The 15379-nt window shown below is 37.6% G+C and overlaps 2 protein-coding genes across 2 annotated transcripts; both read right to left on the bottom strand.

Moving 5' to 3' along the window:
* Window positions 1-200: 200 nt before the first annotated feature.
* Window positions 201-7351, bottom strand: LOC115887130. Its single transcript, XM_030906470.1, has 6 exons — window positions 6955-7351; window positions 6171-6428; window positions 5958-6108; window positions 5766-5906; window positions 5492-5713; window positions 201-4220 (listed from the first exon to the last, which is right to left on the bottom strand). The coding sequence occupies exons 1-6, from the start codon at window positions 7110-7112 to the stop codon at window positions 2859-2861; spliced, it is 2292 nt and encodes a 763-aa protein (XP_030762330.1). The 5' UTR covers window positions 7113-7351; the 3' UTR covers window positions 201-2858.
* Window positions 7352-10089: 2738 nt separating this feature from the next.
* LOC115887170 lies at window positions 10090-15315 on the bottom strand. The gene has a single exon (XM_030906515.1). It carries the CDS (start codon window positions 15313-15315, stop codon window positions 10090-10092), a length of 5226 nt encoding a protein of 1741 aa, XP_030762375.1.
* Window positions 15316-15379: the final 64 nt, after the last annotated feature.

Genomic DNA, 15379 nt, shown 5'->3' with positions numbered 1-15379 from the left:
ATTTTTATTTATTTTAAATAGTTGCAAACACAAGGTATTCAGAAGGACAGGCGATATATAATATATATATCATTTTTTTAAACGATTTTAGAAAAGACTGATATACAATATAGATTTTGCACTCTACACACCCTGTATTTTGTTTTTATAAAAGAAATACAAATGAACTTAGACAACTTATTGTCCATTTAGTAGGATTATCTAGTCAACACGAAAAAGAGTTTTTCTATTTATTATAAACACCAATAATAAATTTGAAAACCTTAGATAATGACGAATTTACGTATATCATTATTATTTACAAGACACAAGGAGATATAATTTTTTAAACGATTAAGGTAGTCCAAATACCTTGGTTTTTCATTGGTCAGTCACTATTTCCATCTCTCTTTAATCCAATATGATGTGCAACGGTTCAGGTGCAGAGATATGTAGGACACGCATGTCGGACAACCAGGATGTGGAAAATACTCTTTTTTTCATTTATTTAAGGATCAAATGTATTTTTAATGTAATCACATGAATGAGCTGCAGCTATATGATGGGATAACAAAAGCTCTGGACATTACACATGTGTAGGTTAAATTTGAAGTATCAAAAATTAAAAGCGAGTTTCTGGTATAATAATAATGATAGCATACAAGTTTGAAATCCAAACACTTTGTTAATAAGGAAAGAGAATTTTTGTTATTGAATGAATACATCAGAGGAATTCTACTCTTAGCATGTATCACCTGATACATAACGAAGTTAACATTTATAACGAAATAATATATATTATATTATATATACAATTCGGAAAATAATAAAGCAAATAAACTTTCGATATAGACAAGACAAATAGTATTCTATAATCTTAAACAGACTAGAATCGAATGGACTAGACTTGTTGTCCAAATAAATAACATAAATAAATAAATATATTTTATGTACCAAAATAACTAATAAAGTTCCTTATAATTTAACCTATAAATAAACTCTTAAACTTACCCTAAAATGATGTATGCACAGGGCGTAGTAAATAAGTACATTTCATTCGTTTACGCCCTCTATTATAAGTATTAACGTAGGTAAAAAATAACCAAAAATACTATTTAACCAAGAAAAAAGCGTGGCAATCATATTTAATGTCTGATTTATTTCCATATTTTTATGTTCATATTCCACAAAAAAAAATGGAAATAAACATTACTTATTACGTTAATTCGAATTTAAAGTCGCCTTAATGTCAAATTATCACATTTTTCAGGTGTAATGAGTAACCCTATATCGGTAAAATCTCCTATAATTACTAATTTATTTTTGCATTATGTAGAGCGGCTCTAAATTGATAACTTTTAAATCCAATCGAACTAAAAGATTTTCAAATGTAACAAACGAAGCTCTTCCGAAATGATACAGCGTTCTGATGTAAAAATTCAATAGCATTTTTTGTTTGTTTGAAAAACGTTACGTATAAGTCCAGTGCCGAACACTCAAATAACACACATACACAATCGACTTGAGATCCGAATGTAGATTAATGCACAAACCCCTCGACCTAACTAACATCCAAAGTTTAGAGAAAATACTTATGACAAAAAAATATCACCATTTACCCTGTGCAAGTCTCTGGTTTCAAAATGCAAGTGACCATCGTTTAATATGGGAAACTTTACATCGAAAGTAGAACATTTACAGAGATAATATGTTTGAAAAGTGATAACACCAAAAATTTTACGCATTATTATTCTTTTTACCGTTCAAATAAACCGAGAAGAGAACCCAAATGAAAATTATTCTGCACTTGATCGAATTAAAATATCTTATCTTTGGAATAAAACAGTATGTTTATTGTTTCGCTCCCCGCAGTTATATTTTCTTGAAACATTCTTTTAACTTGAATACATAATAAAGCCACTTTCAGCGTTTTTCACAAAAGCTTATTAGAGATTTTTGGTAAATATATTTTGCCTTTTTAGAAATTTTAGTTCGAGAGATACAGATTAGAAGTCTTTGAGATTGTCGAATTATATTTGACGTGGTTAGTTACTTCAATGACGTAATTTAATGCAATTTAAACAAACTTGAAGATATTTTTGTAAAATGCCGATGTGTTTAGAATCCATGGACATAAACTTCATAGGGGTTCTTTACTCATAAACAAATTTGCTTTTACTCACAACAACAAAAACACTTCTTAACACACGTATTGGCTAGGCAAATTTGTGTCTTTGGATTCTAAATCCAGTAGCAGATTTTTCAGTTCTGAAATAATAGTAAAAGGCAAAAAATCTATAATAAACGTTTGAAATATTAAAGAGGGAAAGTGTCGAAATATTGATTCAAAATCAAAAGTCTCCTTAAAATCTACATTTCCTACCTACATTTACTAAGTCTCCCATTTGTTTTTTTCAAAAAGCAACAAAACAATGTGCGTTGGAAAGTACCTGCACAAACGACCAACATTTGAAAAATGGAAAGGTGGGAACAACTACCTTAGATTAAATATTGAAAAGATAGGGCATACCTGAGCTAAAACGTCCGCAAGATGTACATTAGAAACAATTGTCGTTGTCTGAGTACTACGCTACTCTAGTCTCAACAAAGTTGTTTCTTGTTCATAACGCAGACAAAACTTGCAACGCTATTGTGTTGGCGCGCTGCGTCTTTTACTATATTTAATCTAAGTTGAACAGAAAGGATCAAACATGGACCAAAATCGAACACCGATAATGTGAAATATTTCTGCAAATCACTTTTCACATATAAAGTCACTTAAATTTCCCATACTATGTACTGAAGCGGACAGACTTGCTAGGTACTAGCCGAACATATGTTACAGGTACACAACATGAAAACACCGCGACAGAGACCGATCAAAACCCGCCCAGATACGGAGGATAGCCCGGAGGATGTGGCGGAGTGGGCTGAGGATAACTGTAATAGGGATAATTGGGATTGGGCACGTGAATCCCAGGCCCGTAGCTCTGCGCGTACGGAATCTGCGGGTAGCCCAGCGGCATTGGCTCGTAATGCCCGCTCCAAGTAGGCGTAGGGTACAAGGGGTAGCCTGACGAAGGAGGGTAGTTGTACGGCACCGGGCTGGCCCTCGTCGACGCCACCGGGTAACTATTCATCTGGCTAGGGTACTGATCCGGAGCCTCGCCTAAAGGCGCCTCTCCGTCAGTTATGCTGGGGATCTGGTCCACCAGCGACTCCAGTCCCGACAGGCTCTTCGATGTGATGTCTTGGCTCTTCTGGCCCTGGTACTGCGCCTCCTGCGGCGGTGGGTCCATGTTGTACGCCTGGTAGTAGTGGCGCGCCTGCTCTCCGTTGGTCGAGGGCGCTGGACTCATGTGGTAGTGGTGCGGGTTGTCGCTGGTGGAGGAGGGTGCGGGACTGAGGCGGCACTCGGCGTCGTCCGCCATGCTGGTGGGCGGCTCGAAGTCTGGCGGACCGACGGGCGAAGCCGGCGAGCCCAGCTGCTCCGAGCTGATGGCGGCGCTGATCTCCGAGCTCAGGTCCGAGTGCGTGAAGGGCTGCGAGTGAGGCCGCGGCGACTGGCTGCCGTAGGGCGGCCGAGGCGACTGGCTGTAGGGTGGCCGCGGCGACTGGCTGTACTGCAACCGCGGCGACTGGCTGTAGGCCGGTCGCGGCGACTGGCCGTAGCCTCCCGGCTGGGCGGAGTACATGGGCGCCGCGTTGCTGGGAGGCGTCATGGCGGGACCCATAGCGTAGAAGCTGTTAGGCGAGGGACTAGAGAAGCAGGGTGCCAGGCTGGCGGGAGCGCTGCTCTCGGCACGGCCACCGTCCGCGCCGTCCATTTTCACCTTTTTCGGCCGGCCCCGCTTCTTCTTTGGGAAATCACAGCTGTTGCTATTCTGCGGCGGTGCCGGCTTCCTCACCACCGCTTTCGGCGGAGCCTCCTCTCCCTCCACCTTGATCTTTTTCGGCCTGCCCCTCTTCTTCTTACACGCTATTATTGTACCATCCTCGTTTTTGATCACAGCATTGCTAATGTCAGTTAGTTCTGATGGATAGAGGTCGGCTTTGGGTTCAGCTTCGTAGCACGACTTGACTTTCGGCTCACTGAACACCATTTCGTTTTCGTCCACCTCGGAAATGAGGCCGTTTAAGTAATCCCTAAACTTCTTTAGGGCAGCGTAAAAGGGAACCTTATCCGCTGCCCTTGGAAGTTGCGCACATCTCGCACTCGATGATGGCATAACCCACATATGCTGAAACAATCACCTCTTTAGTTAGCTTGCCTAGTTACCTCTTTTGCATCAAAATAAGCAATCAGCTATGATTTCGTATTAGTATAAGTAGAAAAAAGCCTTTATCAAGCAATAAATTTTCATTCGTTTGATATAAGAGTTGTTATAGGCTTGGTGCATTTCAGTTGATTTCAACAAATTCCGACCGCAGCGCACTCAACGGCAGAAATCAGAAATGATCAACATATAGTTCACGCCGCCGTCATGTCGATCGCATTAAAATAATATTGAAATCGGGGTTTTGTCATAATATTAAAGTATTTTAGTTTTTGTTAGTGCCGTTATTGATACTAATAAACACTCAGGTGCGAGGTTTGTGTGATGTAACGCTATTTCGGCTAGTAAAAAATAAGTGAAAAAGAATTCAAACTAGGCGTCATGTTGTGCTGTGACAATTTCAAATGTTAATAAAATTGCCCAAAAAATGTTAACGCGTAAAGGAGAGCGTAATTAGGGCGTTGTTGAGTGCAATAACATTCAATAACTCAACTTTCCCGGATATTCAACTCTCCCGAAACAACATTTTATAGCTTCGTAGTTTCTCACACCGATTTGATCAATAGCAAAAATGGATTCAAGCAGTTCGACGAAACAAGTGAGTAAACAAAGTGCTCGTTACATAATCAAAAAAATTAAATAGCAATATACTATGAGAGGATGAAATATAATTTGCAATATTAATGGTATACTTTTTTAATCAACTAGTGATTAAATGTTTTATGAACATCTTCTAAAATTATATTTATATACCTTTAAAAAATTTCGTAATAGCCGAAATAGCTCCAATTATGCCCCACTAGCAAAACCGGTGATAAAACTATACTCGCTACCGTAGTTGAACTATCTAAACATTTTTTAACTGGAATAATAAATTATAATGCAAGTTAGACCTTCGGAAGATATCAAAATATTTACCTTTTTATTTTTTTTGTTTAGAATTTCCACAAATTACACTTTCTGACACTTTTAGAATAATTATATACCAATTTTTTCGTTTACTCGCCATTTAAACCCGTGTATTTATATGTGTTCGTTATTTACGAGTTCTCCGGCGGTGGCAACACCGGCGGAGAATGCACCAAGCCTATAGTGGCAAAAATTTGGCTGCTATTAAACGAGTAAATGCAACAGATCATTAGACCAAAATCTTTTAAACAGAATTGGGTTTTTAATACAAGCGACACTTTGGAAAGTGAAACTAAATTAAATTTTCGGTTATGGTTTATACTTACTGTATTTGTCCCGTCAACTAAATCTGGTTGTCTACCAAACTTGAAGTCTTTCTTCCCAGAAAAAACTTCGTAAATTAATTTGCCATTGAACACGGCAATTTTAGGCCTGAATTTTCTTAATTTTTCTAAAAGAATTTGGCTACCCTCCTTAATTTCCTTTCGAGTTAAATCTGCGCTCCCCTTCGTGGCACGTTGCACCATGTTTGTAAAGCCTATGCCAACCTAAAATATTAGCGTGAGTAAACTGCTGACCAAATTGAACATAACACACTACCTGCAGCAATTTATAATCTTCATCAGCCGACATTTGTTGGGGGGTTAAACCAGATAAATAAAGACATTTCCAAAAATGGTTTCCTGGACCGGCATAGTGGTGTCCTTTATATGCAGCGAAAAGCCCAGGATTTATACCAATCTAGAAGCAGATAGTGTTAAAAAAATACACTTTACATTCAGATTGACGTACAATAATAATATCTAAGTTTTCTGTAAGATGATCAGGTAGAGTCCTTTTAGACACCTCCTCTTCAGGCATCCCATTAAAACGGTCGTGTTTTTTCCGTTCTTTTACAGGCCGAGGAATGCCTCCATTTAACTCTTGATTGAACTCTCCTGGTCTATATTAACACAGTTTGATAAAGGAATATTCATTCTGTACTATAAAATGACTTTTACTCACTCTGGTTTTATCTTCTTCTTTCTCCCTCTCTTCTTTGGCCCAGGCAAAATTTGGTTGTTTAGAGGAGGTAATGGGTGCATCATATGAGGAGGACCTTGAGCTGATGGAAGCATCGGAATGGGATCATCATCAATAAAACTGTAAGGATCGTCCATTTTCTCTCTCTTTACCTCATGATTATGGTTAATGTTAGCAGGATTCAAGAGCATATCTGCGCTTGTTTCATAACCATCATCATGTGGCTCCAATTTCATGTTCCTATAAGATATACATAACAACAGTTAAATTTACCAAGATTAACAAGTTAATAGAACTGCAAAATTCTTTGAGGCCCGGATGCTATGAATTGCCATTTAGAACTCAGCTAGTTGTCACAGGGAAACATAAAAACAATACTCAAGTATTTTTCAGTATTTAAAATTTGACAAAGTATGTGTTAATATCCTGTAAATTATACAAAATAAAAAACTCACTAGTGCAACTTTCTATGTGATAAAATAAATAAGAAGTGTTCCTTTAGAAAACTTATACTAGCTGCTTTACTTTTTCAGTAGAGATAAATACAAATACTCCGTGATTTAATCAGTTTAATAAACTAATAGGTTATAACATAAACAAACATAGCTCTCGATTATTGGAGACGAAATCAACGTTGAAATTTATAATACAGTGGTGTAAACAGCGCTCATTATCTACATATAGTGTGAATGAATGAGCGAGAGGCGATGTTTACATATTATGATTGGGGTATATCCTACAGACTGGGATTTGCGACAATACTCACAGTTTATATTTGTTTTGAAAGTTGAGCGGGTGATTATAGTTATCGTAAGATAATGGTCCAGGTGCTGTATCCGATGGTGCTCCGCCTCCGCCTCCGCCCGATTCCATGGTCTCTCCCAGCAAGGTGGTGGACTCACGGAAAAGAGTAGCCACCTGCATCAGACGATCCCGCGAGCTCTCGCTCGCCAAAGATATATATGTTATCTATCACTTCACATTTAGATCTAATTTGCACTAGCTTCGAAAAACCAGACAACCTCACCCTTTAAAAATAGTTCAACTCTGATTGGTTCAACAAACGTTTTGAAAAATCAATATAATGTTATCAGCCTCGGCCTCGGCCTGTATTTTTGTGGAAACCCTGCTCACAATTCATTGGCGATGTCTCCGTCAGCGTCGCTTCCTTCGACGCCTGACGTCGTTTTTTTTCGCAGCGCATTCTATCAAAAAATTCGCCAAACTGAAAGGAAAAAAAGCTTAGTAACTTTAGATCGCTGTCCTGTTTCTCGTATTTAAACAGTTTCCTAGATGGCGCTCGCATCAATCTAACAATAAAGTTCCTAGTGGTCAAAGGGCGCCAAAATGATCTTTATTTTAAAACGTTGTTATACTACTGACAAAGTTTTTCGTACATCTGCTATTGGAGTTTTCTTATATTCTTGGGGTATATTTTAATTTTAAAGGCAATGAACTTAATCGAATTGTGACAATAAACCTGGCGCATTCGCCATTCCTTTAAAGTTTGCAGGCAAATATTTTTTATGAATTTGATGATCCCGTCTCTGCTCGTAATTATTCACATATTTATAGCACAGAATTAATTTATAGATGTAAGCCTGTTAGACTAAAGATGAGAATAAATAATATAATATAACTAAATATGAAATGAAAATATGAAAAAAAATTGACAATTAATTTGGATGCGCATCAGTGTTGTCAAATAGGGAATTATCGTTGCGACCGTTAAAAATTATCATACATTACTGAACCAGTGACCTTGAAACAAAAATAGTTTTATTAAAAACTTAAACATTTTTAAAGTTATTAAAAGATAAGGTTGTCTCCTAACTCGATCCGCCAATCGGAGACGTCATCAACTACGTCCCAGGTATGCGGCCGAGTATAGATAAAGGGATAAAAACTGCCGATAGTCCGACAGTGCATTTCCGAGTCGATATTCATTGTGTATGGCGTCCATAGTTTTCAGTTGTTTGTTTTCTTTATTCATTGTCCATTTATCTCTTTTTGTCCGTTGCATTTTAATTGTTATTCCTTTATCTGTGAGTTTATACGTTCTGTAGTCTGTAGCATACCTGTGACGTATGTAGTTGGCGCTTCGCTCCTATTGGTCCAAAAGTTACGAGGCAACCTGTTTAATATCAAGAACAGTTTACCGTTCTTGGTTTAATATAATCTTTAGTCTTTGATACTTGATAACATTCTATCCGTTTGTTTAAAAGTATGGACTTCGGGGAATCCCCTATTTGTAGAGACTATAGGAATCGCACACTTTTGTGGGAATTCCATACCATTAAATTACTATTTTAGATCTCAGTAGACGTAAAAATGTAATAAAATAAATTATTTCACAGAATAATTAACCCCTCTTTGTATTAACTTTTTTCTGTGTAGCGAATTATCGAACAAAACGTATTCTTAAATATCGTACAGTCATTATCGTACATTATTGTTTATGTCGTTTTATTATTTACTTTTTTGAATAGAAATACATCTTTTGGAAGGCGTCAGCGATGGCTATGAAATGAAAATCGCTGTCATTTTATATGTAAATTTATATGGGAAATGTCATTGATCGTCATTTCCCAGCCAACTGGACGCCGTTTGCCGTTTTTTTTCTATCATACGGTAAACTTCATGTTTGTTTCAAGGTGGATTGAACAATAATGTACGATAACTTTTAACGGTTGCAACGATAATTCCCTATCTGCCATCTAACAACACCATCTTCTAAGCCCCACTAGTCAACTCGCATACCCAACATTGTTGCCGTTTGTTGTCCCTAGGTCGCGGTTCTGCACTAATTTCGCACTTTCGCAGTTCTACACGCGAAGTGCACGCGCATGAGAATCGGTCGGGTATTTCGCGTACGATCTAAACAAAATAAACTTACCCCTGAGAAAAACCAACGCAATCAGAATGTATCGGTACTACTGCTTGAGAGCACCAAATCCAAAATTGAGAGTAATATTCAAATTACTCTCGAATGTGTAATTAATTTCAAAGTGGATCCAGTACACGTCGCAAAAAAACTACTAGGGTCAACAACAACACGTATATTGGCAAATGATAAAACTTTAAAAACGGTAAATCAAACTGAAATTAAACAAATTCACTGCAGCTTCCCAGTAACTTAAAGGTAAACTTGATATATAAAATACCTACAATAAATAGGTGAGAGAGAGAAATAACATTGCCTAACTGAGGCGAGAGTAATATTGCGAGAATTAGCGAAAAATGTACAATTCAGAGACTAAATTAATAGGCGTGATGCTGCCTGAGAGGGTTCACGGGCGTCTCCCGTGACAAAATAGAAAGTTAAGATCTGCCATTCGAACAAGACAAAAAAAAAAACACATGGCCGTCAAGGGTGGTATTTTAAGTGTTTTGCAGGTCAATTTAGCGAAGCGTGTGAAAGCATCCCTTCGTGATCAACTTTCTATTTTGTATACATTAGGTAGTAAGATAATTTTAACATATTTACAAAACTAATACTAGGTGTTTATCAAAATAGTAAAAAAAACAAATGCGTTTGAATTGTATTCGAACATACTCCCCGCCTTAAAGGCTCTGCCTTTAACCGCAAACAACAGGGTAACTGAGGTATGATGAATCATCAATTGCATTTTTACAATATATCTAAACAATCTAATTCTTAGCGTACGCGACAAACTTAAATCAAAATTTAAAGGAAACATACTATAAAGAAAATTATTTTATGATTAGGGCTAGTTATCGAGTTTGGGTAGGGGACATAATTTAGTGACGTTTCTTGTTAAAATGCCATTTTTAGATTTTACTTTAACAAGTCTAACATTTCCGTCCTTACTGGGTATAATTTCAAGTACCCTAGCCAGAGGCCAATCTAGAGGTTTAGTGTTAATTTCCTTTAAGAAAACTATGTCGTTAACTTGAAGGTTTGGTGAGGGGTATAGCCATTTTGGTCGATTCTGGAGAAGATTGAGGTAGTCTTTAGACCATTTGGACCAAAACTGTTGTTGAATTTTGACACATCGTTCCAGCGATTAAGTCTATTTTCTGAAATATTGGAAAGGTCTTTTTCTGGGAAAGAGGTCAACGAAGTTCCTATCAAGAAATGTCCCGGGGTTAAACAAGTAAAATCTGAGGGGTCAGAGGATAAGGGGAGAAGAGGTCGTGAATTTAATATTGCCTCAATTTGTGTGAGTATTGTATATAACTCCTCAAAAGTAAAATTCTGCTGTCCTGCTAATCGCCTTAAATGATATTTGGTACTTTTGATTCCGGCTTCCCATAAGCCGCCCCAATGGGGAGAATGTGGGGGAATAAACTTCCAGTTTATCTCATTGCATACCAATAAATCATTTATCTGTTCTTGGGTTGACTTAGACTTGAATAGAGTGTAAAATTCTCTGAGTTGGTTTCGTGCACCTAAGAAATTTGTTCCATTGTCACTAAAAATGACATGTGGATTTCCTCGCCTTGAAATGAATCGTTTTAATGAAGCCAAAAATGCTTCTGTAGAGAGACTTGACACCAATTCTATATGTATAGCCTTGGTAACCATGCAAACAAATAATGCTATGTAGCATTTTTCGGTTTTTGAGCGTCTAAGACTCGACGATTTCACAAAAAAGGGGCCACCAAAATCTACACCTGTGCGTGAAAATGGCCGAGAGGGAATGACTCTGTCTTTTGGGAGATCAGCCATCAGCTGTTGATGGTTTTTTATTTTGAATCTACAACATGTCATACATTGCAAGCATTCCTTTTTGATTTCCCTTAATCCATTTAGGGGCCAATATCGGAGGCGAAGATTTGACAAGACAGTTTGAGGACCAGCGTGTCCGAGTCTAATATGCTCTTTAAGTAAGAGTAGTTTGACAACGCGATTTTTTGAGGGCAATAAAATGGGAAATTTTTGATCATATGGGACTAGAGCTTGTGATAATCTTCCTCCTACTCTGATTACATTTTCTCCATCGATAAATGGATTTAATTTTAATATTTGTTTGTCCGATATCTTCCGAGCTGGACTTTTTAACTCGTTTAGTTCTTTTGAGAAATACGTAGACTGAATTGTTTTTATTATGAAAAGTTCAGAGTTTCTTAATTCATCAACAGTGAGAGGTCCAATGAGTTTTTGAGAATTAGCGCGACTATTATTAATAAACCTTAATATAAATGCAATAGATCTTCGTAATTTGGAATAATTGGAAAATCGGTCAAACAGTGTTTCCCAGAAATTATCATTCCTGAGGAGTAAGACAGTACTTTCCTTTCTTTCTTCTTCGTGAGTTGGAGGTACCTTGATATTTAGTGAGTCTAAGTCGAAATCAAAGGTTTGTAGAAACTGTGGTCCATTCCACCAAAGAGAAGAGTTCATTATTTGCTCAGAAGTTGTACCACGAGAGAGGCAGTCAGCAGGATTTTCTGCACCAGGGATGTGCCGCCAAACATAATTATTAGTGAGAGATTGGATCTGCGATATTCGGTTAGCAACAAACACATTGAATCGTGAAGAATCAGCCTTTAGCCATGCTAGAACAATCTCTGAATCTGTCCAAAGATTCACGCTATGAAAATTATACCTATCCTTAAATATGGATTTGACACGACTAATCAAAGTTGAAAGCAATAGAGCACCACAGAGTTCTAATCGGGGTATTGTAACTTCCTTGATTGGAGTTACTCGAGATTTTGAAGTAATTAAGTAGCATGATACAGAATTATCAAGGTAAATAGTTCTCAGGTAGACACAAGATCCAAAGGCCTTGCGACTGGCATCACAAAATCCATGAAGTTCAACAGAAGATATCTGGTTATCGTGGAATATATACCGGGGTATTTTTAAACACTTGAGTTGAGTAATATTTTGAAAATAAGAATTCCATATTGTGAGAAGACTATCGTTCAAATATTCGTCCCAGCCAATCTTTGCCTTCCAAATATCTTGCATGAATATTTTAGCATTAACTATTATAGGGCCAATTAATCCTAATGGATCGAACATTTGCGCGATTTTTGATAAAACATCCCGTTTAGTGGCTGATGTGCAAATTGCAACATCGGGTAGCGATATAGAAAATACGTCAGCTTCTGAATTCCATGAAATACCTAGAACTTTGTTTGAAACTCCTTCTACTTTAATGTCATATGCCTGTACGTCGGAGGATACATTAGAAGAATTAACGATTTTTAAAAGAGAATTCGAATTTGAGCACCACTTGTGCAGCTTGAAATGCGCGCCTTTGCATATTTCGTTCAATTGAAAATACAGGTCTTTTAACTTATCGAGAGTGTCTTGACCACACAAAAGATCATCAACATAGCACTGTGAGAGGATTGTGTCAGCGGCAAGAGGGTATTCTTCCTTATTTAAGAATGCCAGCTCGTTTAGAACACGAGTGGCTAAATATGGAGCGGAGTTAGTACCATAAGTCACTGTTTGCAGCTCAATACATTGAAAATCATGAGCGGGATTACTACGCCAGAGGATATTTTGCAAGTATGTCTGACGTGGGTTCACTCGGACCTGTCTGTACATTTTCTCAATGTCGGCAGTGAGGACGAATTTGAAGCTTCGGAATCTCAGCAAAATATCATAAAGATCAGGTTGAACTGTGTATCCTTTGTACATTGTATCATTTAATGATAATCCTGATGACGATTTCATAGAGCCGTCAAACACTACTCGCAATTTCGTACTTGTGCTTTGTTCGCGGATAACACAGTGGTGGGGTAGAAAATATTTGTTATGGCCGTGAATGTTTTTTAATGAGAGAGGAACGACTTGCGCGTGTCCTAAAGAGAGATATTCATCAATAAAATTTTTATATTCCTGAAATAAATTTGGATTTTTTTCGAATCGCCTTTCTAAATTAAGGAATCGTTTTTTGGCGAGAAAGAATGATTCTCCCAGAGGAAATAATTTTTCAGGAATTTTGAGGGGAAGATTCACTTGAAAAGAACCGTCATTCAAAATAACGGTAGTTTCGCGAAAATTAGTTTCCACAAAGTTATTTTCTGGAGATAAAATTTTCTCCGAGGATTGAGGGCAGTTCTCCATGTTCCAAAATTTTTCCAACAATGAATCAAGAGCAAGATCTGAATTCCGAGCAAGAAGACAGCTGCGGTTGTTGGTGACATCAAATATAGCCTGTGTTGAGAAAGTATCCGGAGGAATTAGGCCAGACAAGAGATATCCAAAGTGTGTTCCAACCAAAGTGAGGGAGTGTTCATTAATTTTTAATAGGTCACCTGATAAAATCTTATAATAAATATCAGCACCAAGTAACATATCTACACAAGCAGGTTGATCAAACTTAGGGTCAGCAAGTTCAATGCCTTGAGGGATCTGCAAGTTACTTTGTTTTACTCGAACTCGAGGACTGACATCAGTAATTTTATTTAAGATGCAACAATTTGCATCGAGAGAGAAATTTCCTATCAACGAGCATAATGTAAGTCGAATTACTTTGCTCGTGTGTTCAATTTTTCCCCCAATTCCTGAAATTTGAACGTTTTGAGTTTCCGGGGTATGATTGAGCATTTCCAACAGTCGTTCAGTGATAATGGATATAGTGCTGCCAGAATCAAGTATGGCTCTGGCAGTAATGGTATGTCCATTTTTGGCAACGATGTTGACAAGGGCTGTTGCCAACAATACTTCGTTATCTTCTTGTGTAAAAACAGTGAGTGTTTGGTGACTATTAGTGGTTTGCTGGGGTAGATCATTGGGGTTTGTTTGGGATGGCTGCTTAGGTTCAGGGGGTTGAGAAGTAGAGTTCATGCCTTGGTTACTCTGACGAGCATTGTTTTGAGAATTGTTCTGTTTGAACCTTTGAGTGGGGTGACTAGCAGAATGCAGCAACGAGTGGTGTCTTTTCTTGCATACTGAGCAAGACAAGAGTGACATGCAGTCACGAATATGATGTTTCGAACCTAAACAGTTTATACATAATTTGTTCTGATAAACAAAATCACTTCTTCGGTTCAAGGGCAATTGAATAAACTGTGAACAAGAGTAAATTCTGTGAGTGGGTAATTTACAAAAAATACAATTAGTGGGCCTAGAGGTTCCAAATTTATTTGAGATATCGTGGGATGAGTGAGTGTGGTGAGAATTAATTTGGCCATTACCACCTGGCTCATTGAATCCTTGAGCAAGGTGAGTAGCCCTATAGAAGCTACTATGGGCAGGGCCTCGAGGGGGACCGGTTTGAGTGTGAGGGGATATTTTGGGTTCTGAGAGGTCTTCCAAAACAGAGCAGCGTGATTCAAGGAAACTGAGTAAGTCATCTAGTTTTGGAAAGGTACCTGATGTAGCCTTTGATATATGTGCCCCTCGCTCAGCAATGTACGCCTTCCGCGTGCCATAATCTAGTTTTTGGGAAAAAATGTAAATGAGTATTAAATCCCATTGGTCTACTGGGATTCCTTGAGTTTTGAGAGAGTCGAGATTTTGTTTTATTTTTACGATAAAATCTCTAATAATATGAGCATTTACCTTAGTGAGAGAGGGTATGTCAACTAAATTCTTAATGTGCGAGAATATTATTGACAATTGATTATCATAACGTTGTTTCAGGGTTTCAATGGCAATATTTAAATTTGAGTCAGTTAATTGTAAAGTGTCAATGAGGTGTAGAGGCTCTCCTGATAGGTATGATTTCAGGTAAATTAACTTTTCTATATTTGAAAGCATATTGTTGTTAACGATAAGCGTATTAAATAATTGGTAGAATGCATTCCAACTAGTGAGGTCTCCATTAAACCGAGGAATATGCAATTGAGGCAGATTAACGTTAGGTTTTTGACCCTGATGATTTGATACGGGTACTGATGCCTGTTGAGTTTGCGATTGAGGCGAGAGCGTTATAATTTTACCCCTTAACTTTGCTCGACATGAGCAATACTTATCATCTATGTCATCCTTGTCTTGGCTGTTGGAATCTATGTTCATAATTTGCATATTAACGGCTTCATACAGCGTGAAAGCTTGGGTTAAGCAATCTAACCTAGCTTCAAATTCCAAATAATCGGTTTCTGTGGTTGCGTTTTTATTATACCAATTTATAATTTTCGATATTTTTCCTTTATAAATTCCGCGTTCTTTAACCAAAGCTTCCAAACTTGCAGCCATTTTTTTTTTACCAAGGCACGACAACTATTATAAATAAAAAAAACAATTTAGATAGCTCGCTATT

Source organism: Sitophilus oryzae, unplaced genomic scaffold (genome assembly GCF_002938485.1).
Source record: "Sitophilus oryzae breed Bouriz unplaced genomic scaffold, Soryzae_2.0 scaffold_552_pilon_pilon, whole genome shotgun sequence".
Classification (NCBI taxonomy): Eukaryota; Metazoa; Arthropoda; class Insecta; order Coleoptera; family Curculionidae; genus Sitophilus; species Sitophilus oryzae.
Note: the sequence above shows the minus strand (reverse complement) of the source record. Positions and strands in the feature narration are given on the sequence as shown.

Coding starts and splice junctions, on each gene's coding strand:
- LOC115887130 (XM_030906470.1), bottom strand. CDS start 7,112: ATGCAGGTGGCTACTCTTTTCCGTGAGTCCACCACCTTGCTGGGAGAG. Junction 6,429..6,954: donor TTTCAAAACAAATATAAACT/GTGAGTATTGTC, acceptor TATATCTTATAG/GAACATGAAATTGGAGCCAC. Junction 5,714..5,765: donor AAGATTATAAATTGCTGCAG/GTAGTGTGTTAT, acceptor CTAATATTTTAG/GTTGGCATAGGCTTTACAAA.
- LOC115887170 (XM_030906515.1), bottom strand. CDS start 15,315: ATGGCTGCAAGTTTGGAAGCTTTGGTTAAAGAACGCGGAATTTATAAA.